This window comes from Cherax quadricarinatus, chromosome 49 (assembly GCF_038502225.1).
Source record: "Cherax quadricarinatus isolate ZL_2023a chromosome 49, ASM3850222v1, whole genome shotgun sequence".
Taxonomy (NCBI): Eukaryota; Metazoa; Arthropoda; class Malacostraca; order Decapoda; family Parastacidae; genus Cherax; species Cherax quadricarinatus.
The window spans coordinates 5,426,870-5,454,304 of NC_091340.1; the positions used below are offsets into that span (position 1 = coordinate 5,426,870).

At 39.7% G+C, this 27,435-nt stretch overlaps 1 protein-coding gene across 1 annotated transcript; it reads right to left on the reverse strand.

The window, feature by feature from the left end:
* Nucleotides 1-1,097: 1,097 nt before the first annotated feature.
* LOC128696947 (carotenoid isomerooxygenase) lies at nt 1,098-27,435 on the reverse strand. Its single transcript, XM_070095069.1, is given in 17 exon segments — nt 1,098-1,370; nt 1,372-1,394; nt 2,545-2,569; nt 2,571-2,638; nt 7,143-7,228; nt 9,766-9,852; nt 9,855-10,049; nt 11,149-11,278; nt 14,007-14,035; nt 14,038-14,064; nt 14,067-14,096; nt 14,099-14,148; nt 15,970-16,020; nt 16,022-16,072; nt 16,074-16,221; nt 24,199-24,210; nt 27,411-27,435. Coding segments are annotated over 17 exon segments (1,176 nt in total). The 3' UTR covers nt 1,098-1,231.

Sequence of the window (27,435 nt, forward strand, 5' to 3'; positions counted from 1 at the left end):
ATAGTTTTAATTTTAATCCTCTGCATAAAAGGCCCCAGGGGGAAAAAAAAGCCTTTTAAAAAAAACAAACTCTGAATTTTTAGTGCTTCCTTTTTTTATAATTAAAAATATTAAGGGTGCGTCAATTTTAAAATCCCAATTTTTGGGAAGTTAGGATGGGAAAGAAGAAAAGAAATAAATTTTGAAAAAGTGTTGGGGACATAAAGCCTTGGGTTTTTTTTTCCCATTTTTACTATGATATTTTTTTCCCTTTAAAAATATTTCCCAAAAACCCCGAAAATAAAAGCAATATTATTAAAAAACGGGGGACCCCAAAAAGATCCTCCCCATGGGCCTTATTTAAATTAAAATTTTAATAAACAATGCGTTTAAGGTTGGGGTTTTAAAAATTGGGCTAATCTACTTCACAATTTCCTTTTGGGAAAAAATTCAGTCAGGGGCGGGACCTGAACATCTTTTGGAAAAATTCGTTTAACCCGGGGGCCCCCTTATACTTGAACATTTGGGGTTGGATTGGAAAAACCATTTTCAGTCTTTTACAAATTGTTTTATTTTTCTTTATTCTTTTAAACATAAACCCGACTTATTTAAAAGCTTGGTGTGAAAATAACAAAGGTTTTATTTTAATTTAAAATTGTATTTTTAAATTAGATTTTTTGGGATACTATTTCCTTTTCTTTTCATTCCAGACTAGAGTATGTGTTTTTTTCCCCTTTTTGGTTTGCCATTTTTTTACTGAGGTTCTGTTATAATCACTGACGTTTCCTTTCCCCTGCCTTACTTTGAAATAGATGCTGGGTTTCCTTGGTGTCATTTGGGAACCCCAAATTCAACTTTTTCCAGAAAGGGTGTTTTAATCCTTTAAAAATAATTTATTCCCCTGGGGAAAAATGTAAATTTTGGTTATCCATTTCAAAAACCCCAAAATACACTTATAAAAACACTTACAAAAATACCTTACATAATTTGGGTATTTGGGGGCAATTTTATTTGAGGGGTTCCAAAAATTTTTCTTTTCATCATCTGTTTTACCAAAAACTGTATTTTCCCAAAGACATTTTTGCTCCAAAAAAATCTTTTTTATCTTGGCCGGTTGTCATCTTCCCAACCTTCCCCCCGTTCCAAAACCATCATTTTCTTGTTATTCATCTGTGTATGAGTTCTCCTGCTCTTGCGTAGTAATTGTTTGCCTTCCCATTGCTCTTAATATGCATTACTTGGATATCTTTGCTCATGCTGGGATATAGATGCCGTGGAGGGCTGGTACATCTGAAGGAGTGGTGAAGGTGACACGTGCTGCCTCAGCTCATATCCTAGCATTCAACACCAGGAGAGTGACTTTATTCTTGTGAGCACCGTGAAGCAAGTCTCAGGACCACACCATCATCCTCAGCCTGCAACACCACACTTCACTTTAAAATTAAAAACTATAAGAGGTCTCAAATGACCTGATATACTTTTAACAATTTTAGTTATGAAGTTAGTTATCTTTGTTATGCACCCATACCAATTCTGTGGAGATAGTCAAAAGATTACAGAGGCACATAATTGGCCCAGGGACTGGGCTGCAAAGTTTTGATAGCTAAACAAGTTAGTGTAATGAACTATTTACATGTTTATTTAAAAATCACGTAATTAGTTATTTATGCGATTGCTAAATGGCAAGGTGTGCTCGTTAAAATAATAGCTAAGTCATTGTGCGTTATTAAGAGTTTGTAGATGAATGGTTCAGAGAACCGACATGTTGATAAATTAGACACATGTGCAACTCTTGGGTATCTTTTTTGAAACGTTTCGCCACACAGTGGCTTCATCAAATCCATACAAAGGAGAATCTTGAAGAACAGGAGGAGAATGGGTAATCAGTCCCTCAACCTTGAGTCGACAAAAATGAGGGTATTTGTCCAGAATGGCTAATAATATGCCACTGTGGATAAAATACTTGGATATTTCTCAAACATTTCTGAGTGAAATGTCACATAGTTCTAAAATGACCAGTGGCGGATCTACATTTTGGAACCTGAACCCTCATGGGAGGTACCTTGATGCTAGTGAGGGCTCTTGATCTAGGGAATTGGATCTGGGCCCCAGTTCCTGAATTAAGCCTGAAAACCTTCATTCCCCCAACAGGCACTGTATAATCCTACAGGTTTAGCCCCTCAAGGAGGTTCTGATGCTGGTGAGGTTTTGATCTAGGAATTGGATCTATGCTCCAGTTCCTGAATTAAGCCTGAATACCTTCTATTCCCTTTCCCCACAAGCACTTATAATCCTATGGGTTTAGTGCTCCCCATGATTATAATATACGGTTCAGGGCTTCCATGATTATAATAATAGAGGGTCCTGAAACTGAACAGTTGTGGGGCCCCTTCTCATACAGTAGACCCAAAATTTTAAGCAATGTGCACTAGTTTCTGAGGGCCCCTCTGGGATTAGGGGCCCTGAAGCTTAAGCTTATTAGTTTCATAATAGATCCACCCTGAAACTGACTGCACTTTTTTTCAGAGGTATTCCAGGTAAAGGAAATATCGCTGGATCACTCACCGTGGCTCCTGGTCTGGGCACAGTATGCTACGCTGGTATAAAGATCATCTTCAAACCAATCCCTGCTCTCGGGTCTCAGATCTATCTTGCCAACCTATTCAAATGGTCAAAGTGATTAACAACTCAGTAACATTAAGAATACAAATGAATATCATTATTATTTGCCATTTAATTTAATTTAATAATTTAATTTAATAATGTGGCTGTGTAGTGAGAACCCCTCAAGGAAGGTTCCTTGATGTTGGTGAGGGCTCTTGATTTAGGAATTGGATCTGTGCTCCAGTTCCCCAAATTAAGCCTGAATGCCTTCCATCCCCCAGGCGCTGTATAATCCTCCGGTTTAGCGCTCCCATGATTGTAATAATAATAATAATGTGTAGTGAAGAAAGACACTTAAGTTATAGTCTTAGTGAAACATTTGTAAATTAAGTTTTCCTATAACTCACTACTTGTCTGCTTACATGATGCTTTCAACATGAATATAATAGTAATTTTGCAGATTACTATTATATATCTTCAGATTACTATTACATATTCATGCTTAGCGCTAAAATGGTAAGAGGCCACACAGTACTTGGGAATGGCAATTAATCTGGGTGAAGTTCCTTGTAGAACTAATAATATGAAGTACTCCCAAAGATACATTAACCTGGAAATGCCAGTCTTCCTAAGTTGCTGGCCTAAGAACTAAGCTCGACTAAATAATTCAATCGTAAGAACTCAGGGATCTTTAAGAAGACTTTAATTGGAGTATTAACCCGGAGAGTTAATAAGCCAAGATAATTACACAAAGCCAGTGTGGCTTATATTCAGTGGAATCCTTTTGGTCCTTTCCTCAGGATACCACCCACAGCAGTCAGCTACACCCAGGTATCTATCTACTGCAAGATGAGACCCTTGTAGGTTCAGCTTTTTGATTATAATAATACTAAAGATGAACAAGGGTAATAGGTAACAGTGCTAGGAGAATTGCCCTACACTCTCACTGCCCAAAGTTACCAGGTCCTTTGGTTATCGGGAAGTAGCTGATCGTGTTTGATTATAAAGACGTCAAGGAAAGGAAGCACAAATAACCCACACATAGAAGAGAAGCTTACGATGACGTTTCGGTCCAGCTTGGTTCATTTACAAAGTCACCCTAACAGAGAAGTAGAGCAGGACGGGTATATATAGGAAGGAAGAGGTAGTAGTAGTGGCAGAGATGGAAGGAAGTGGTAGTGGGGAAGTAAGGAGGAGGAGCCAGTCAAATACAAAGAGGGAGCACTGCAAGGAGCTAGGTGCCCACAGAGGAGAGCAGGAACACAGGGGAGGAAATAATGAAATAAATAATGAAGGAATAGAAACACAAGACAGAAGAAAGACAACCCACCTCCATCACTCTCAAGACTTCATTGAGCAGGTTCGCTCTCCCGATCTGTAAGATGCTTAGTCTTGATGTTGAGACCCTCTTCACCAATGTCCCTCTTGATGATGTCCTTGATTTTCTTAGAGAAGGCCCATGAAGGGTTTCTTCATCTCCTATACCTATCGATGTCTTTCTTGATCTTATCCGCCTCTGTGTGGACTCTAATTCCTTTCCTTCAAGGAAAATATACTCAAACCTTCACTGTCGCTATGGCTCTCCTCTCTCTTGCTGTATAGTCCTTGTGGCTTAGCGCTTCTTTTGATTATAATAATAATAATCTCCTCTCTCTCTCCTGTCCTTAATAATCTTTACTTGAATACTTGAGACTGTTCTTCTTCCTACCATCGATGTGCACCCTTCACTCTGGCTCCGCTATGTGGATGACGTCTTTGCTCTGTGGCCTCATGACTCGTCTCTTCCAACCTTTTCTTGAAGCTCTTAATAATCTTAGGCTTGCCGACACTAACAATGCTCTTTTCTGTCACGTCAGAGATCACAGCTATCCTATTGACGTCAGAGATCACAGCCATCCTATTGACTGGTCTTCTGCTAAAACTGTCTTCCTACTTCCAACTTTAACAGTCGCCGTCTGGTTGAATCTTCCCTAATACACAACTTTCCTTGTATGAATCTTAGTCTGGCTCGTCTCTGTAGATGCCTTCCTCTCCCACTACATTGTAAAATGCTCCAAATTTCAGAACACCCATGACTTAACCTGATTCCCCCTTTTTTTCTTCTTCTCCCTCTTCCCCTCTTCCTTTTTTTCTCTTCTGGTTGTCTTTCTTTCTTCTGTCTTGTGTTTCTGTTCCTTCATTATTTATTTCATTATTTCCCCTCCCCACCTCTGTGTTCCTGCTCTCTCTGTGGGCACTTAGCAACCTTTCAGTCTCCCTTTCTTTATTTGACTGGCTCCTCCTTCCCCATTATCACTTCCTTCCATCTCTACTACTACTACTACTACTACCACCACCACCACCACCACCACCTCTTCCTGCCTATACCTGTCCTGCTCCTTCTCGTTAGTGTGACTTTGTAAATGGTCCAAGCTGGACCGAAACGTCGTCGTAAGCTCCTCTCTTGTATGTACGGGTTATTTGTGTATCGTTCCCGTCACGGTATTGTGCCTTTTTGTTATTTAAAGAAAGGAAGTTTTTTTCTTCTAAAGTGAACTGAACGGAAGCTCTACTGCGCTAAGGTTATCTATTTATTTATTTATTTATTTATTTATTTATTTAAAAATTTGTGCACACATACAAGTACAAAAATACAGAAAAGAGCAGTATGCCACCACTTATACTATGCATAGCATTACGGCTGGCTTAAAATTAACTTAAGATGAACTAAGCAATGATGACATCGGTGATAAAACTTTAATGTAAACAGATTACTATAAAGCACAAGTGAGTATTACAAAGACAGGTCATATGGTTGTATGCATTGTTGTACATTCAGTAGAATGGAGTATTCTGTTAGGTAGTGTATTTAAAAAATAATAAAGTTAGATTGGGTTTTAGGTTTAACATTTATGTGATATAATTGTGAGAAACATTTAAGATATACAATTTATAAGTTCAGTTATTCAGTATTTATTTGGTTTTAGGTGAGTAAGTGATCTTTGAGAAGAGACTTGAATTTATAAACAGGTAGTGTTTCTTTTATATTTACAGGTAATGAGTTCCAGATTTTAGGGCCTTTTATGTGCATTGAGTTTTGCATAGTGTGAGATGGACACGAGGAACATCAAAGAGTGATCTGTGCCTTGTGTTATGGTCATGTGTTCTGTTGAGGTTGGCAGGAGATGTTTGAGGAGGTTAATATCAGAGTTAAGTGTTCTATGTATGTAACAGGTGCAGTAATAAGTATGAATGTTTTTATGGTGAATAGGTTTAGTGTATTGAATATTGGTGAGTGTGCTGCCTATGGTGAGAATTTGTTATCATTCTAACTGCACCCTTTTTGTTGGGTAATTAGTGGTCTGAGATGGTTACTTGTTGTTGGGGCCCATGCACAAATTCCATAGGTGAGATAGAATTAAATAAGAGTGATATAGGGCCAGGAGGGCTGAGCACGAAAGATTGTGTTACATGCAGTGATGAGAATGTCGTCAACATGATTTCATCTAAGACATCAGGATGATAAGACGGAAGATCTCGGCCTCGAGAAACTCCATGTAAAGATTAACGAGGATCACACTGTTAGAATAATATTGCCATAGGTTTGGATATAGGGATCTAACTATGCACATCAGCGAACTCAAATATGCCTGCAACACATTACCAATAATGCTTGTGTTGCGTTGGAACACGACCCTACACCACATGGATTAACTCAGAGCCAGTCTAGTATATGGTGAAAGACAAAGTGGAGCATATGCCTTGAATCTGTCCTACTACATATTGGAACATTATTACTCAGGTATAGCTGTATAGCCCTTGTGGCTTAGCGCTTCTTGATTATAATAATAATAATTACTCAGGTATAAACTTTGTGCTGATACCGAAGCGTTTACTCACGTGTCTTTTTTAGCTCATTATCACCCAGAATCAAAGGTAGTTTCAGCTGAAGAACCCATTACCTGCATGTTGCTCGCACGCGCCTCCTACTGTTCTGACATTGCAATTCCACGCCAACTCTACGTCTTGCTATACAGTACATGTCTATACCTACCATGCTTTTCTCTAGATTTGAGAAAGCTTAGTCTTCAAGTGAAAGACTGTATAGTTTCCATTCTGCTAAAGTATATTTTTTGGGCACATCAGGCGTCAGCACAACATACCCAGCTGTACCTAGAGTCAGTAGTCTGTTCAAAGACATTTTCTGTACTGCAATAAAAGAGTGGAACAGACTGCCTGCACATGTCAAAGCCTGTCTGCGTGAGCCAGTTCAAGAAGAAGCCAAAATGTACCTCCTGAATATTCTTCAGAAAGGGAGGAGAGCAATTTCTTGTATGAAAATAACTAATTTTACTTCTCCTTTAGTATATTTTCTTTTATTGTAAGCTGCTTTTACATATTAAGATACTTAACTGTTTTTAACTTTTAAATATAAATAATAATTATCACAAAGACCCCAATGGACATAAGTCACTCTGACTGTTGGAGTTATCCTATGCGGCTATGTATGATATTCTTTGCAATTGTTTATACCTGAATAAACTTAATGCAGCTTACCAGCCAACAGAACACTACCTCACCTTACCAGTAGTACCAGTCATGTTTCCACAGCTGCCGTAAAAGTAGCGGTACTTTTTAGTGACGAAGCTGGGGTTCAGTGTAGGATCTCATGGCGAAGTTGGTGATGGTATCAGGAGTGAGGATGAGGATCCATCCTTCTGTCTGTGTGCCCTGGCCTTGCTACCGCCAGCATCACCTGAAGAAAAATAAAATTTATTCAGAATATTTCAACCTACAGCTGCATCCTCCTCAGCATATTTCTGAAGAGGACCTCAACTAGTGAGAAATACACACGCTATCATTCTTCCTTTGTTTTTATCTCTTGTGGCTAAGGAATTGGATCTGTGCTCCAGTTCCTGAATTATGCCTGAATACCTTCCACCCCCACCCCACGTGCGCTGTATAGTCCTATGGTTTTAGAGCTCCCCATGATTATAAATTATAATTATCTCTTGTAGGATTTTCTATCTCATAGGTTTGTTTGTTGTTTTAAGAAGTTAATAAAGTTAGTAGGTGTGAGTAACTGGCGGAATGGCGGTGTAGTGAACTGACTCGTGAACTGGATTACCGTGTTTGCCTCACGTGCACATATGGCTTTTTTTTTTTACTAATACAGATCTTAATTCTTCCTGCCCAGTGCGTAAAATCATCGACTCCTTTCGTCATCAACATTTAACAACTTAAAATATCTCCAACTTTCCGTTCCTGTGCCCTCCATTTAAAATAGTGAAGATCATCCTCCCTCAGACATCTCTTTAATTATACTAATTATTTATTATATTTATTAATTATTTATTTATTATTATTATTATCACTATTTATTAGCGGGAAAGCGCTAAACCAGAAGGGTCAGAAAGTACACGGGAATGGAGGCAATCAGATTTAATCTAGGCAGCCCCAATTCCTGATTAAAAGCCTCCACCAGCATCAAGATTTTGACAGCGTAACTTTAGGTAACAAACGGTCGTTGTACACAGTGCTAAGACGGGTCGTGTTCACATGTGGTCTGTCTTGTCTGCCAGATATGGTCACCACTTGCAGGGGCACTAAACCAGGAACTGGACTTATCCTAATTTTCTTTGGATCGATGTGCATTGCATACTAGTGGCTTCTTTTGGTGCATACACTGTTTATTACATGTAAACTACATTATTTGTACTGCAAAAAGAAATAAAATTTGCACTGAATCTGAAATTTAAACCCACCCCCCAGGTGATCTTTGACCCCCTAGGGAAATTCATCTCTCCTAAATTAAACTTATTTTACTGGTAAAAGAGTTGTTCTGCATCTTCTCCCCAATTTTGTAAGAATGCCTGTTTTTTCCAGTTTACCACTAGAAAGAATAAAATTCCAAATTAAGTTCGGGCGCCGTTTTTCCCTGTCACCCCGGGAAGGGATGATTCTCCGTTGCCTCCGCCCAAATTTCCCATTACCCCAGGTTACCCCTTCTCCGGGGGTGGGGGGAAGCACTGATTTGGAACCCTTTTTTTCCCACAGCGACGGGAGGTCACCCCTTGACGGCACCCAATGCGGGGTCTTTAAGGACACCACGGGAATGCTTTATTTCGTGATGTCAGTGATTTTGGGAATGGTTTACGGTGAATGCGATTTCAGCAGGGGGGGTTTTTACCGAATTTTAGGGGGGGTTTGGGGCGTCGGGAAAAGGTTAGTGTAAAAACGTTTTTAGCCACATAATAAAAAATGACGATAAAGATAGTAAAAAGATTTAAAATGGAACGGAGCTTACTTTAGAAAAAGTAGGGAAGTATCCCCGAACCGAAACCCCCAGTCTTTTTTTTTAAAAAAGGAGTGGGAAAACCCTACAGAAAACAAGAAGGAGATAGCCCCAACATGTCAGTGTTTGGGGACAATACAAAATTAAAGGGCAGGAAAAAACAGAAGACTTGCATGAAAGTTAAAAGGAAGGGTCCTTTTGGGGGCACAAGCTCTAACACAGGACCATACACACCTCACATGCACATGCAAACGCACACACACACACACCGACACACACACACACATACACATGTCAAGTTCTAATTTTCCCAACCCCGAGGTTTTGAGGTGGAAGGCATGAAGGAGGTCTGCCGTATGCGTTGACATCGATGATGACGTGATTGTTTTTTCCCCATAAGAGTTGATGATGTATAAAGGGAAAAATGACTCGACTTTATCTTCAGTTTTACCTCCCTTTCCCGTCCGACTACTAATGAATCTTCACCCGCAGGGGAAAACGGAATGAGTCAGACAAGAAAAATAAAACAAAAAATGAATTTCCCGAAGAAAAATGGTCAGTGCTTTTTGGAAACAAACCCCAGATATGCATACTTGATTCTTTTTTTTTTCCACTTTATTTTTCTGACATCTTAAATCATCATAAACTGCCTTTCAAGAAAGATCGTAGGTGCGGTAGATACGAAGGAATGGTATTGCCTCACATTTGATAGTATAGTTTATCTAGATGGTAAAAGATACGTACAGAAAAAGGATATTTTTATTAGTACAGCGTTTAACCTACGTGAGTTTTGGGAAGCACAAAACCTTGTGTAGAAGAAACGTCATACTTATAAAAAGTCTCCTTTTCCTGTCTTTTCTTTTACTTCTGGTCTGCTACTGCATACCTAAATTAGTTTTTCTACGTACTCTTATGATTTTTCTTCACGCTAGAGTTCCTACAATTATATCTGCAAGTCAAGAGGTTATATTGTACCAGTTTGTTCTCCAACCACCCATTCCGCCTATGAAGGCTTCTCTGATGGTGTTAGCGACCATGGCTCTAACGTCGATGGGGAGTGGTTGTTCAAGTAGCACCAAATAGTTCTCTGTGAGGCCGAAGGAGTGCATGTGACAGGGGTTGAGCTTCCAGCGGGCGTCCACCGACCCGATCTTCTTGGGCTTGGCGAACACGCTGCCTGAAGGATGCATGGAAAGTTACACATTAATAATTCCGGGAAACGTCTTTCTTAGAGCCGGTCCCCCACCATGCTTCCTGTATTGGGAATTGGGAATTTAGTATTACTGAAATAAGTAAAGAAATGTATAAATGAATACACAAAACCCGCACATAGGAGGATAAAACTTATGGTCCAAGTCGGACCAAGCTCTTCATGAGTTTCATTCTCCATGTGCGGGTTATATGTGTTTTCCTGTGGAGAAAAATCCTCGTTGATAAGTTCCTTCGCTGATATTCTTTATTATAACAACATTCTTGGACTTATTTGGAACAATTCCAGTCAGGTAATGTGCCTTTTTATTCTTATATAAACTGAATATGAGTAGAAATTTGTAAGATTTTAATATTTTGCATGTTTAACACAAAAAAATGTTGCCATAGTCCATTACTTTTAACATTCTTCCATTTCACATTCTTTGGCAGAATAGTAGTACACCCCTAAATGATTAATGCATGCGGAGAAAAAGATAAATAGGCAGTTGAACATATCAAACAACCTCAATGGGTTCGTTTAGGAGACTATTCTTTCCACTTGTCCAGTTGCCGTGCCGTCTAAGATTACTGGTGCACCAGCACTCTCATGTTTCGACGATTGAGAGCGGAAAACAAAATGTCTGAATGAGAACATATCTGTATGTATTGTACAGTGTCATTATTAAGCTCATACACTTATTAACAAAAAATCGGAGGGTTTCAACTGTCACAATTAATGTGATTATAATTATAACCTTAATTTTAAAGGAGTGGACGGGTAAGCTAGTGGAAGGTCTTGGTCAGATGACCAAAGCTCCAGTGACTGATCATATTACTAAGACCCGCGTTAGGAAACACTTGAACAGTTTCCTGGCGAATGTTACTTAACTTATCCTTTCAGTAGTTGTAGCGAGAATTTTTTTTTCAGTTTTTAGGGGCGTTAGAGAATCTACCCTTGCCTTTAAAGAGATGGGGGTACTTACTCTTGCCGTTTAAGTGTGTAGTAGAGCACTTTACTATTGCAGTCTAAGTGTGTGTGTGTTTTATGTGTGTGTGGTAGAGCACTTTGTGGTGTAATACCACTTGCCTTCTAAAGGTGTGGCGGGAAGGTCATGATATCATACTTGGACCAGTGGCACCAACACCGTGTAGAATGTTGAGGGTTGTGCCGTCAGCCAGCGTGGAGGGTTGGGGCACTGTGAGTTGATTCCCAGCCCTTGTGTAGTCCACCTGCAGAAACAAAGGCCAGACACCTGCCAGGGGAGAAATTTAGACAAACTGCTTTAAAATGAAGATGGAAGAAGATTCAAAAAAATGTTTTTATACTGAGTTTGTTTCTGCCGGAAAAGGGACTACGACAAAGTTTTGGGTTAATTGTTCCTTCTTCCTAAACTACCCGGAAATTTTAGTGGAAAATAAAGATTTTGGGATGATTTTATTTTCAATTTTTCATTGCCAGACTTTATTCTCATATTTTGTTCTTCTATGCGTTTAATTTCTTCCTTTTTACCGCCCTAAAAAATTTTAAAATTTTAATTTCACTTCAAAACTTTCAGAAGTATGTCATCGACACAGAGAATGAAAAACCTTTCACTTTGTATCGATTGATTATGTACCACACCCTTCCCAACACTTAGCATTCACTTTTTTAAATTCCATCTGCAAAGCAAAACATCCAAAAATTTTTACCCTTTCTAAGACCCCCATTTTTTCTGAAAAATGTAAAAACCTGACTCGATTTCAATATATATAAATATATATATATATATATATATATATTTATTATATATATATATATATATATATATATATATATATATATATATATATATTAATTTAAAATAATAATATATATAATATATATACATATATATATATATATATATATAATATAAAATATATATATATATATATATATATATATATATATATATATATATATTATATATTCAATTTAAAATTTTCCCCCATAGGGTGACCCAAAAAAAAAGAAAAACCCAAAAAAAGAAAATTTACTTTTTCATTCAACACTTTCACCAACTCACACATTATCACTGTTTAGAATGTTTAGAATACAAAGTTGAAGAATTAAAAAAAGATACAACATATCCTCCAAACTCCCAAAATCCCCTTTCCTCCTTTTTAAAGTGCAGGAGACCCCATTTAGGACCAAGCCCGATATATGAAAAAAACCCTTTTCTAATCCTTCATAAATATTACCCTGCTCAACTCCAAAGATGTCGGGTCCCAAGATCATTCATCTCCACACTCCTTCAAACGCGCGCACGTTTGGGGAAGTCCGCCCTGCCCACAAACCTCCTTTCCCCCCCTTTTTTCCAACCCCTTTCAGAACCCACCCCCCTTTCCCTTTCCCCAAAAGATTTATATGTTTTCACATTTACTTGATCCATTCTTCTAAATGACCAAACCCCCCAACAACCCTCTTCTGCCTCTGATAAGCTTATTTAACCCCACCCTTCCCAATTTACACTGAATTTTTTCCCAAATATTTAACCACATTGCCATTAGACAGAACATTCCACTGCCTCCAACCGTCTCCCCTGCTAACCACCCGTTCACATCCATATGAGTGTTGTTACACTATACTTTCATACATTCCTCTTTGCCTCCATGATAAGTTTTTGACTCCAATATCCCAAACCACCATAGTTTTTTTCCCCATCAATTTTTAAATTAACTTATCCCATAAACCCATCCGGGACAAGTCAACTCCAAACGAAAATTACTTTTTCCCAAACCCCATCCCCAATTTGATATCCAATTTTTTTTTATCTAAACATTTGATACCCTCATCACCTTACTTTTTTTATGTTCACTTTCAACCTACCTTAAAACATTCTCAAACCCATCCACAACCTTTTCAATTTTTTTTTAGAATTTTCCCCCTAAGAATTTTTCATCAGCAAAAATAACTTTAGTTCCATTTTTAATTTGATTCCCCCTAATTTAAACCCACCCTCCTGAACACCTTAGATTTACTTTTTACAACCCCATCTATAAATATATTAAAAACCATTTACATTACACATCCCGTCTAAGACCTACTTTTTCGGGGAAAATTCTCCTCTCTTCTACACACCCTAACCTGAGCCTCACTATCCTCATAAAAGCTCTTACAGCATTTAGTAACTTACCACCTATTCCATATACTTGCAACTATCTGCATCATTGCTCCTCTATCCACTCATATGCCTTTCTAAATCCATAAATGCAATAAAAACTTCCCTACCTTTATCTAAATACTGTTCAATATGTGCTTCAATGTAAACACTTGATCTACACATCCCTACCCACTCTGAAGCCTCCTGCTCATCCGCAATCCTACATTCTGTCTTACCTCTAATTCTTTCAATTATAACCCTACCGTATACTTTTCCTGGTATACTCAGTAGACTTATTCCTCTATAATTTTTACAATCTCTTTGTCCCTTTCTCTTATATAAAGGGACTATACATGCTCTCCCCAATCCCTAGGTACCTTCGCCTCTTTCATACATTTATTAAACAAAGTACCAACCACTCCAACACTATATCCCCTGCTTTTAACATTTCTGTCATGATCCCATCAGTTCCAGCTGCTTTACCTTTCATTACGTATGCCTCACGTACCTCCACCACACTTACATTCTGCTCTTCTTCACTCCTAAAGATGGTATATATATATATATATATATATATATATATATATATATATATATATATATATATATATATATATATATATATATATATATATATATATATATATATATATATATATATATATATATATATATATATATATATATATATATATATATTATATATGGATTAAACTAAATTCTCGGGAGTATATGCACTGAGAGATATACACCCTCCATGTATATACGTTAGAGATGATATTTCTCAGTGTACATCAATGAGAGTTATACACTTCTCACTGTATTCGTGGCTTCACCTTGCTGATAGTTTCAAGTGTATTTGGTTGATCTTGTGCAGGAAGGGCGCCCGTGGGTGCAGTAGTACTCACCACCAAAGATGACTACACAACTGGCGCGTTGTCTGAGAACATCTTGTCGAAGGCAAACTTATCTCCCAACCTGCAGAGGGAAGAGGCGAGACTCTCAGTGAATGATTCAGCTGCGCCATTAAACAAAATATTTTGTTTCACCCATATTTGTGTGATGCGACCAACAACGGTCGACTAACACCAGGTACCTTACCCTGGACAGGGGCACGAGGCGTCAGGAAACATGCCCAGTGTTTACACCCGTACCGGGATCGAACCACGGGCACACAGTATGCTTGCTGAGGTGCTGCCAAATGAGTCACGGTGATACTGCAGTGTTTACTACACTTTTTTATTTTAGAAAAACTGGTTTTGGTCTCTGTGTACTGAAGAACAGACACGCATCTCACCAAGTGTTCCTGTTCCGCTCTGTGTAACTTGTGGGTGTAGCTGTGGTCATATTTAAATGTTCCCACAACTTATGACTTCTCACTTCTCACTGTCTTCAGATTTTTATAATTAGGAAAGGAAATTGTGGGACCTTGAAACCTTTTAGGATATTTTTTTTTTGACAGTTATGAGTTTTTTCACTGATTTTTAACTTGGTAAATTGTATTTATTTGCGTTGTGTGTTATATTCATCCAAAAAAAATATATTTTAGTTTTATTAGTATTTTTATATTGTATTTATTTTTACTCAAAAAGCGCTCAATGATTTTGACTTGGTCAAGAGCGTTCTTCAAATTTCAAAATTACCTATCAACAGTGTTCATGGTAAACAGATTGGTACTAGGCATCTTCCGCCGTCAGCACAGCGTATGCCCCTAGTAGGTTTAGCGCTTCTTTTGATTGTAATGATAATCTGCCGTCAGCAGGTGACTGATCTGACGAGACTCACATCATGACAACAACTTTCCCATGGTTTTCAAATCATTTATACAAAAATTCTCTAGGAACACCTGATGTCGGTGAAGGACTCTTGATCCAAGGAGTTGGAACTGCCCTTCTTCTGTGGATTAAATATGATTACCTCCCTCTCTTCATCGTGTCCTGCATGGACCTGACAGGTTTGGCGCTTCCCATGAATAAAATATGTCAAGAATATCAAGTCAAAACTGTAGCAATAAGATTAGCCATCATCACTATATATGTATATACACTCTCAGGTATACACCTCCCGGTGTATACACACCTCAGGGGTATACACACCTCCAGGTGTATACACACTCAGGTGTATACACACCCCCAGGTGTATACACACCTCCAGGTGTATACACACCTCCAGGTGTATACACACTCCAGGTATATACACACCTCTAGGTGTATACACACCTCCAGGTGTATACACACCTCCAGGTGTATACACCTCAGGTGTATACACACCTCCAGGTGTATACACCTCTAGGTGTATACACACCTCTAGGTGTATACACACCTCCCGATGTATCTGTATATTAGCTAAAAGCTTACTTTAATTCGTGTTTTAGGGGCTAAAGTATTCTCGACTGGTGGTGAACAGGTAACATGCAGCCACAATGATCATCGTGTAGTCGATAGGTTTGAAACCTTTAAGCAACTAAGAGAAGAAATGACCATAGCTAATACTTGAAATTTCAGTAAAAATTTATGTTTTTAATTTTCAGTTAGGTTTAGAATAGGTTAGGTTAAATTAACGTTTAATTACCGACAACGAAAAATAGGACAGATTAATTACGGTTGGCGGTGCGAAGGTTATTTCAACATCATGTACTTTCACGGTCAAGGTAACAGCTGTCGAGGATCTCCTGCATATACCGCTCGGGAGAGGAGAGGTAGAGGAATAGTAATCAGATTTGATCCAAGGAAGGAGAGAAAATCTCAGTTCCTGTGTCTGGAGTTCCCCGCCAGCTCAGGAACAAAGCAACAGACATACTTGCTGAGTGCACTTTTGGCGATGGACTTGCCCGTCGTCCCGAACCTGAGACGACGATTTGCTGTGTTCAAGGTTAGTGGTGTAGGCGTAACTCGGAGGAACCTGAGGCAGAACTCACGCCAGTCTCCCCGAAGGTGAATTTCTGCAGCAACGCTGAGCCGTCGAAGACATGGTTGAACTCGTTCTCCCCATAGGTCATGCGCTCCCGGCCATCCAGCAGATACGAGCCTCGAAGCCAGGGTGGTACTGTACCTGGGAGAGCCTGTAGGCAATTCAGTATACATTTTTATCGTTCTCAAGAGGGATGTCCTGATGCTGGTTAAGTTGTCAAAATGAAAGGATTCTATTGATACTATTGTTTTGAGTTCTTTCATGGATAGACATCCTTATTATATGTCTTTCATTTTGAACACCATCATATTTTCTTCATTTTAAGGCCTTCAGGAGGCAGATTCCAGGTCTTACTGTTTTCCTGCTTTAGTTTTTCTTACCTTTTCATCTTTACTAAAATTTAAAGACTGATTAGTTTGAAGGACAGATATAAACCCACAAAATTTATGGCTAAGGAACGACTTATCCAATACAAATATCTGAAGATTTTCTCAGTTCAAGGTTCAATTAAACCCTTAAATAGCGTTATGGCGTCCACCTGATGTTGGAACAACCCCAAGACACTATGAAATAAGGACAACAACAGGTATAACACTTGTGGATGAATAAGGGGGAAGGAAGACTATCATCTGCCTGGAATATTAGGTCGTAGTTTTTTTCCCCTCTATTCATGTACTCTTGTGCTGCTGTCCAAGGGTCACACAATGACACAGTAAACTAGCGCTTTGACATTACAATCTAAATTTAAAAGACCATTAAACTGTCTGTCAGAAAATAGTAGTAGAACAGACATGGTCACCCAGGAAGTGAAAGCAGTTGACAGGTGGTGAAACCACTGCCCTCCTCTAAAGTGTGGAAGGGGTTGTCTCTCTCTCTCTCTCTCTCTCTCTCAAATATATATACACAAACACCCCCCCAAAAAAAAAAACACACACACACACACACACACACACACACACACACACACACACACAAAGGGGCCAGGGCTGTGACTGGACCCTGCAAACAAATAGGGGTAGTACACACGGCCAGAGCTAAGTCTCACCCTGCAACCACAATTAGGTGAGTACACCAAACATACATAAGTTTACTTGAAACACAAGGATTTTCCTTCAGTGTTATCTATTAAATCTGGTTATCGTGGTTTTTTATAACAAGAAAGATAAAATTTGGGAAAAAAAATTGTCAAGAGGAGGGGGGGAAGGTGGATATGTAACTTGATCACCACGTTATGGGAAAAAGTAGGAGATGATGGAAGGTATACAGTCTTCCCATCGGATGTATGATGGGATGTGGTGGGGGGAGTGCATTTTTCTAGAAGAAAAATGCACTTATAACCAAGCTTACACGTCTTCAGTTCCCATCTTTCTTCATCCAGATTGCAGATCAAGGCACAGCTATCCTCAAAAACCCATGGAACAGCCCCCAAACAGTTCATAGTACTCCCCCTGTGGCGATGTTGCCACAATCTCATGGGCACTTCTCATAAAGGTAACATCAACGTTTCCCCCCATAACACATCATCTATCAAAGACCTCACTACGAAACGCAGCCCCACACCTCTAACTTCTACAGCAGGCGTCTACGCTATCCCCGTGGTTCTGTCCCCAAGAAAATGTAGGCGAGACAGGCAGAGATCTTGCAGTCCGCCTGAATGAGCATCGAAATGCCTCTAACAGAGACGATGTAAGGTACGCATGTGTCCCCCACAGAGACTCCACGGGCATTTGATGAACTGGAATGAGGCACAACCGTTCTCACCGAACCAGACCTCAGACGCCGACAGTGCCTAGAAGCCTCACTAATCGCCGTCACCGACACTATAGAATGCAACACTGGAAACTACAAATTTCAAAACATTGGCATACATGATACTTAAGCAGCACCAACCCAACAACACAGGAGTCACGTGATTTCATGTTCACCCGTCCTCATCATAGGCAGAGGTTGTTTTTGATAGGACCTGCCTGCATGGGCCAGTAGGCCTTTACAGTGTTCCTCCCTTCTTATGTTCTTATGACATTCCTCAGGTCACGTGCGTCACACCTCACTCTCCGCCTTTTATATAATGTCTTCTCCTCTGATGTTAGAAGTGATCAAGGTCCCAGGACCAAACGTTTTCTAATAAATATGTTATAGTGTTTGCTTACGTGTCTTTCTAAACCAACTTGTCTATTTATTACCAAGGTTTATACCATGATAGAGACTCCTCGTAGGCTTTCAGGGACACATGAAATGCAAATAATTAACTTGTAAGGTTGAGGACAGAAGAACAGTCAACTACCACTAAATGTTTTGCTTCCATAAAAGTGTGGTGGCATCTGCACCACCATCTGCACCATCATCTGCCCCACCATCTGCACCACCATCTGCACCACTATCTGCACACTATCTGCACCACCAGACACAGATCTCCTGACCACACGAATGCATGCACAACTCTGGTGAAATAAGTCCCCTTTGACTTTTTGTTTTGGGTTATCTAGGTAATTTACCCCGTTACTATTTATTTATTTATTTATTTATTTATTTATTTATTTATTTATTTATGTCTTTGCAAATAGTACATTGAGATTGTGTATATACAATAGTGGGTTGCAATGCAAGAGAACCTCTATTATGCCTAGGCATTATGGGCCAACTTAACATTATTGGCTTACAGACTACTTAACACTAAGAATTATGTCATAGGTGTACAGTAGAATATTAATTATATCATAGTTGTACAGTAGATTATTAATTATAAGTGAATCTAATTTATATAAGACAAAGATATATTCATATATTCTAAAATTCTTGTGAAAACAATGATTCAATTATATTCCTGTCAACAATGGAAAAAAGGTTCAAAGTGATTGTTGAGTTATGATGTGAGTACATAGGTGATAAGTGTGTACTGAGTATTTAGCATTTAGTCTGGGTGATTAAGTGGCTTTGGGAAGTCTTAAATTGATTTTCAGACCAGGTTACTTTAGTATCTTCTGTAACGAATTCCAAATTTAGGGCCCTTTATGTCATAGAGCTTTTACACAGTGTGATATGGACACGAGGTATATCAAAAGAGATTTGTGTCTTGTGTTGTGGTCATGTGTCCTGCTGAGGTTGGTGAGGAGAGTTTGAGTGAAGGGTTTATATTTGCGTGTATTGTTCTGTGTATGTAGTAGGCACATGAATAAGTATGATGTTCTTAATGGTGAGCAGATTCAGACTTTTGAAAATTGGTGGAGTATGCTGGGGAGTTGGAATTTGTACCATTCTGACTGCTCCCTTTTTGCTGGTTATTAGAGGTCTTAGGTGACTGGATGTTGTTGATCCCCATGCACAAATTCCATATGTAAGATAAGGGTATATTAGTGAATGGTACAGTGCCAGGAGAGCTGATTGTGGAACGTAGTACTTATCTTTGATAGTATGCCTACAGTCTTGGAGATTTTCTTGGTGATTGTTGTATATGTGTCTAGAATTTAAGGCTACTGACAAGGTGGATACCTGGGAATTTTCCCTGTGAGTCTTGTGACTGATGATAATTGTATTTGTGTGTGCCTGTACCTATATAACACTGTATAGCCCTTGTGGTTTAGCACTTCTTTTGATAATAATAATAATAATAATAATAATAATAATAATAATAATAATGATAATAATAATAATAATAATAATAATAATAATAATAATAATAATAATAATAATAATAATAATAATGTACCATATAAACTTAAAGCCTTTACTAGTAGTATAAAATAACACCCTAGATGTATTTCGGTCGCGTGGGAGCAGAGGAAGGTATCTCTGTATTCCAATAACCCCCGCCGCCTTGGCTCAGTGCAATTGATTGCATATGTAGTGGGCGCAGTTATACTGACACTGAATGAATCACGAAATCGTAATGACACTGTTGTAACAAACCACGGACAGGTGGGGATTGAACTCGCGGAAGATGAGTCGTAAAACGACTCAATTGCCGGAGTTAATCCCGCCCGTGCCGTGTTATTAGCATTGAATATTTGAAGAGAATTAGAAGAGGTATCACAAGTTGTCTAATGGAAAAAAAACATCGAAATTTTTTTAGTGATAAGAGCAAATTAGGACTTAGTCTAAATCTAATTCAGATCTTTCAGGGACCAAAGGGAAAATATTGTAATATGCATTAAGCTGGAAGTCGCTCAGATGTTGCTCGTGATTATCACATGGAAGTGTTGACGCTACTCGCATGCCAAGACACTCTCTATCGCTGAAAAGCAGTGTTAAATTTTCCAAGTGTCCTCCAGAAAAACAAATTGGGACATACACAGACCAGAATCAATCCAAACTTTTTCTTGCCGACCAGCCTTTAAATTGAAGTGTGTTTAAAGCGTTATATTTTAATAATGGTCTTGATTGCAGCACAGTGTTTATAGGACATACAGCTAAAAGTCAACACAGAGACTTATTTCTGATCAGAAGTGACATTACCCAATTATTTTACATATTAATAATTTAATTAATAAAATTAGCATGTAACTTGACAACGTAAAGCCATGAGATTGTTTCCTATGAAAAAAATGTCGGCATTAAAAGTATAAGGCAAAAAGATATATTTTCCAGTTCTTGATACGCCACTGAAGTTTTGGAAGTTGTCAGAGCCTTTCCCAGGAGGATTCGAATGGGTTCAACAACGTTGATCGTAGGGCAGATAAAATTCATCAGATGTTGCAAGATTTTGTCCTAGTTACCGTACACAATGTTGAATATTTAAAAGGCGACTGGATGAGGTTTTCTCGAGTATGAGCGAAATAAAATAGGAAATGGAAAAAAAGTATTAGACGATCTTTATTCCCCCTTAGGGATACCTGATAATTGGCATTTAATAAGGGAAGGAATCTTTGCTTTATTGACCCATCTTTCTCGCACAAGAATTGAAGTGTCTGAAAAGAGGTGGTAAAGAAGGTGTCTAAAGGTTCTTGCTTCATTGATGGTGGTGCAGGACATGATTATCACACTAATGATTAATGATCAGTAACTAGTGATGATCATGTATTAGTGATGATGAATCGTTCACTGCGATATGATCATGTCACGTGGTGATCATGCCCGGTGGCGGTGATCATGTCACTAGTGGAGATCATGCACTGGTGGTGGAGATCATGTCACTGGTGTTGGAGATCATGTCAATGGTGATAGTGGTTTGTGTAATGAAAAGGGGTCGCAGTAGACAATAAATCTCTAACACAGAGTCGGCATCCTCTCATCCCACTCCACAATACTGCCTCGATAATGCTTAAATTTATATAAAGACTAGCCAGAGGAATGCTTGCGGATGATGCAAAAAAAAAACGTCATGGCACCAAAAAAAAAAATCGAAATAACTATAGTTTCCCGTAAGTCAGGAACCATAGGAAAATTAAAAAAAAAAATAAAGAAAAAAGGCAAAAATAAAGCATTTAGGAATAAAATCTTTTGAAAGTTTTCAGTGTCTAGCCTTGTTATTTATACACGAATGAGACGAGACATTTACTCAGTATAAAACCTACAAATTTATATAAACTGAGCATACTAGTTTAACAAATTTTATAAAGAACCTACATCATGGAAGAAAGTGGAAACAGGCTGAAGACAGAATGTATTTTTACATTCACTGGAAGCACCGAACCTCAGGGGTTCTACAAGGCACTGAAAATGAAAGACAAACAGCTTTGATGTGAGAAATGGAAGGGAAAGCTATGATTCTTTGAATCAAGGCCCTTCACGGAAAGAATCCCTTCATTGAAAGGCAGTATACAAGATGAAAAAAAAAATCTTACGAAGCTCGGAGAGACAAGGAATCTGGAAATAATTACAACAAGAAGTATCTCAGACAGGCGACATACATGCAATGGCATGAAATTCAATAGCAGATTTACCTGTCAGTTGGATGACAGAGCAAGTCAAGACATTTGAATTTTGACCTGAGCTGTGGTATCTCCAAGGCCAGAAACCTTCGACTCTCTCATATTGTGATACCTTTAGACAACCTCTGATAAGATCTGTCAAGTGAGAACATTTGAGCAAGAAGGGTGATAGTTCGGACAGATCAAGAGGGGCATTATCTCTATCATGTCTCGTCTCCCCGCCACTCAGTGACTTCACAGATAGCCCCGCAGTTTAACACACGGACAATGCCCTACAGTTTAGATGACTTGGGTTATTATCTTCAATCTGCCTGAAGGTTTTTTTTGTAAGCCGAAATATACAGTATTCTTTCTTACAACTTTATTTTCTTGTAGATTTAATTTATAGATTGATATAATATACAAATACATATACATTATATATATATATAATATATATATATATATATATATATATATATATATATATATATATATATATATATATATATATATATATAGTACATATATTTCTTTCTTTTGGGTCACCTGCCTCGGTGGAGAAGGGGGAAACTTGTTGAAAAATATTATATGTGACCACACTTTTGAACTCAACACCTTGTATCTCACGGATACACTTATTCCTGCGGGTGGTCCTTGGTGCTGTGAAGGTCTCTTGATTCAAGGAATCGGCTATCCTCCTATGAAATTAAACTTCTCAACATTTGGAATCTGTTGTGAAACGTTTTACCAACAAGTGGCTTTATTTTCTGTACGTTGAGAAATCAGTCCTAGCTGAGTCAGCTCCAGGCTGGGGGACATTACCTCAAACCCCTCATTTTCCCACCTCTATACAGGACTGAAGTCACTTGTTGGCAAAAAATTTTCCCACAATAAAGTTTACCAAATGTTTCAAAGTTTCTAATTTTTAACTTATTTTTGTAGTTATTTACTATCCCTCTCCTATAACTACACAGTTCACAAACTCTTGGTTCACTGTAATGTATAGGAACCTAAACGGTATTGAGAAACCAACAGGCTGATTGATCAGACATCAGTGGACGGAGGATCGATAATCCACATTATGCTAGAATAATCCTCACGGGTTTAATGTTTCACGAAATAGGGTGCAACCGTGACTTAGAGACGACAGTGTATACAAAACGTCGTGTCCACTGACTTGCCGCTTAGACCAAAGATTGCAGTTAGTTGATGGAGGTTTGAGCCTTCGTCCATCTTAAAGCACAAAGCATTTATGCATGGTGTTCGTAGAACATTAATGACTGTAGTGACTGTGTAAGATGTACGGGAACCGACCCAGTATCTCCCAGTCACCAGTCTGCAAAACACTGGCTAATTCTTGGGTTAGTAAAGAACAATTCTACACAAACACACAAACTTGTAGCTGCCATCTCCCCATTCTATGAGTCGGACTTTAAAAAAAGGGTTTTGGGAAAATGCTGTTGGTGTTAGGTCGTTTCTACTTCAGTTAAACTGGTTGTATTTTTCTCATATATAATTGTACCTCTTATGAAAGGCTACAGTCTTTATGAGGATACACGATTGTTGAAAGTTTGAAACCAGTCAGTGGAATCATTCTCAAGTTTTACACGGTTCAAAACCAGAAATAGTCTAAAAGACCGGGAAATTTTCTAAGTTAATGGTTACATGACCTTCTCCAGTTACAATATAGCAGCTTGAAAATTAACCCGATCGGATCAGCCTTTCAATTATAAAAAACCTCGAAAGAACGAAAATCTGTCAATCATAGACTGGGTGGGTTTTACCATGGCAGGTGAGTCTTAAATACCACTGGGCCAGTTGGCTCTAATAAGATTCATCAACTAGGTATATTTCTATACACCATAGGGGGTTGCATGGCCACCACTGTGACCGTTCCCCAATTTGTTTGCAACCATGTCAATACGATTTTTGAATCATCTGTCAATCACTTATGGTATCCTTCGAGGACTTTAATCCATGTTGTGATGTGATAATTTTACAAGGTGCACTGGTAAGCCGAGGGAAAACCTGGTCATATGACCAGAAGGTCCACTGAGTGGTCATCGTCCGACTGAGACCCGTGTTAGGGGCTCTTATAATTATGAAGTAGCGATAAACTCGTACAGCTCCTGGGAAAAAGGAAGTAATCCATTGGATCAAACAAGCCTTCAGCAGCAGGGGAGCTCCCCGAAGGCCCTGCGTCAGGAAACATTCTTTATATTACACTGACAAATTTAATACCAAGTCTCCCCATACAGAATAGTCTTACCTTTCACAGTACCTCAATGGATCACTTGCTCCTCCCAAAAAGTTCCTGTCCCAGGTGGAAAAGTCGTACGGCATCTTGTCTTGTGGAAGGGCAATGGAACGGGAGTTGGAGTAAAGACGATTTGCCAGAGGACAGACGGTGCTCAGGATACACAGCAGTACTGGGAGTAGCAGAATCGCAGTGGTGATATACTGGAGCGCAGTGCTTTGCCCAAGCGCTGCCTCAACTGTGCGCGGAGACAACCTCACACTGCAGCCGCCGGGTGACTGAGGGCCATTAATGAGATACAGACGCTATTTAGTGTGCAGGTGGTGAGTGAGCGTCCTCGGAGCTGTGTGCCCAACCTCTGTGCTTCACCCACGAGTAACTGGCAAATTCAGATTCCCAGTTGTGCAGAAGAGGTACACGGACGAGGAGGAAGAGGGAGGTAGGGAGAGAAAGGGGGGGTGGTAGGAGAGAATTAAACTTTTTTGATGGTTTTATAAAACAGAAGGTAACCCCAGGATAACCCATTTAAATCTATGACTTGTTTCCATTGAGGTCCTGAAGGAGGAAGGGATGGATGGAGGATGCTAGGGAAGGACCGAAGACATGGAAGATTTTTTATTAAACAAATTGGTACATCAGCAGTGAATTTAGATGGAAGTAGGGAGAGGCTCCTGGGGTTTCCCCTTGTCTTGCGCAAAAACATAGGATATGGCACCTTTTACACCAGGGCTGTATTTCGGATTTTAAAGATTTCGCCCTAGCAGATTTTGAGTTACAAATTTTCGGATTTTTTTTTTGGCAGCCTATCGCACATTTTTAAACACCGACCTCCCCATCATTTACCTGGGTTTACGGGGGGGTTTCGGGGCCCAACCCCCCGGGCTGTCTGAAAAGGGTTTTGTTTTAAAAAAAAGGAAGACAACGCCTTTCCCCGGTGTCACGTCTTGTCAAAACTTGCTGTTTTTACAGTTCAGATGGTTCCCCGAAAGCATCTTTTCCCCCTTAAAAAGGGGAACGACCCTTTTGATATCAAACATTTTGATAAGGGAGGTAGGGAGGAAAGTATTAATGGGGAAACTTGGATTTTTGGGGGGGAGTTATGGAAAAATTGAAAAATATTGGGATGGGGGAGAGTCATGGGAGTGGGGGAGACAAAACATGGAGAGCTGGAGGAGGGCAAAGTCATGGAAACTGGGGGGGAGCAAAGTCCCGGGGGGTACCGGGGGGAAAATGTGGAGGTTGAAAAGGGGAGTCGGACAGCTTTTGTTGTTTGTCTTGTGGTACACCTAATAAGGATTGGTAGGGTAGATGCAGGTGGAGGCGGGGTTTCAGGGGAGGCGTAGTTCGGGAGGCTGTGGTTTCAGGGGGGGTTGTGGTTTCAGGCAGGGCTGGTGGGGAGGCTTGGGGTTGGAAAGGGGGGTTTGCAGGGAGGGTGGGCACGGGGGTTGTGGGTTGGCGAGATTTGGTTTAAAGGGGGGGTTGTTTCAGGCGGTTTTTTTCAAAAATTAATTCAAGGGGGGTTGTGGTGCAAGGGGAAATTATGGGAACAGAGGTTTTTAGCGTGGTATTGGGAGGGTTTTTTGCAGGGGAGTTGTGGGTTAAAGGGGGTTCAGGGGAGGCTGTAGGAACGGGGGGAATTTTCAGGCGGAGGCTGGGTTGCAGGAGGGTGGGGGTTTCAGGGGAGGTTGTGGTTGCAGGCGGGGGCTTTGGTTGGGGGAGGGTTTTGGGTTTCAGGGGGGTTCCCAGGGGAGTTTTGCTTGCAGGGGAGGGCTTCAGGCAGGGTTGTCTTGGGAAAAATTTGGTTGCGGGGGAGGCTGTGGTGCAGGCAGAGGCTGTGCTGCAGGCAGAGGCTGTGGTTGCAGGCGGAGGCTGGGGTTTGCAGGCGGGGGTTGTGGTTGCAGGCGGAGGCTGTGTTGCAGGCGAGTTGTTCGGGGCGGGGTTGTTTTCAGGCGGGGGTTGCCAGGCAGGTTGTGGAGGCAGGGGTTTGCTTGGGAGGGAATTTGGTGCAGGCGGAGGCTGGGTTGCAGGAAAGGGGTTTGGGCTGCAGGCAAAAACTTTTGCAGGCGGGCTGTTTTCAGGCGGACTGTTTCAGGAGGCTTTTGCAACAATTTTTTAAAAACGGGGTTTGGGGAAAAAAATTGTTTCAGGGGGGGTTTGGGGTTTTGAGGGGAAAATTTGTGTTTCAGGCGGCTGTTGCAGGCAACTGTTTTTGGGGAGTTGTTTTAAAACAAAACTGTTTAAAACAGGCTGGGGTTAAAACGGGAGTTGTGGTTCGGGCGAGCTGTGTCAGGAGGCTTGTTTCGGGGGGTTTGTGTTTGCAGGGGGGAAACTTTTGAGGGGGGTTGGGGTTTTGCAAAGGATTGTTTGCAGGCGGACTGAAATTGAAAACGACTGTGGTTTGCGCAGGGGTTGTTTTCGGCAGAGCTTTTTCAGAGGCTTGGTGCACAGAGTTGTTTAAAAAGGGAAATTTTGAAAGGGCAGGGGTTGTATTTAAAACAGGGTTTGTTTGAAGCAAACTGTTCAAACAGAGTTAGTTTCAGGCAGGTTTGTAATTTGCAGGCAATTGGTTTTGCAGCAGGGTTTGGTCAAGAAGGGGTTGAATTTCAGCAGAGCTTTAAAACAGGGGGTTTGTAATTTAGCAGAGCTTAATTGCAGGGGGTGTATTTGCAGGGGAGGTTTAAATTTTCAAACAGAGTTTTTTTTGGGGTTTTGGAATTTAAGCGGGGTTTTTAATTTTAAGCAAAAATTGTATTTGCAAAAAACTTTTTCAACGGGTTGGGTTTCAGGCAGAGATTGTTTTAAAGCAGAGGTTTGTTTGAAGCAGACTGTATTGAAAGCGGGAAATTTTTGGCGTGTATGATAATTCAAGGACCTATACTGTTGCCATTTTCGTGAATAATTATAGATGGAAGAAGAAGAAACACGTGTCTTCACAAAAGCATACTGAAGAAAACACTGATAACGAGGAAGCACTAATTGTGACAACGTTTTATCAAATTAATGATTGACTTACATAAAATTCTACACAGTGAGAAAGTTGTTATAATTATCGTTTGCTCTACGCATGTTTTTTTTATCACATCTTCATAGCTAAACGTCCATCGCATTCATAGTTCAGCACCTGAACAATCATTCATTCCTATATGAGAAAAGCGTTCGTGTAACGTTATCTTTCCACTTCTCCATTATTTCGAGTTCTTGAAGTGATACCTTCAGGACCTTACGTATATGTCCTTTGTTTATGCCCAT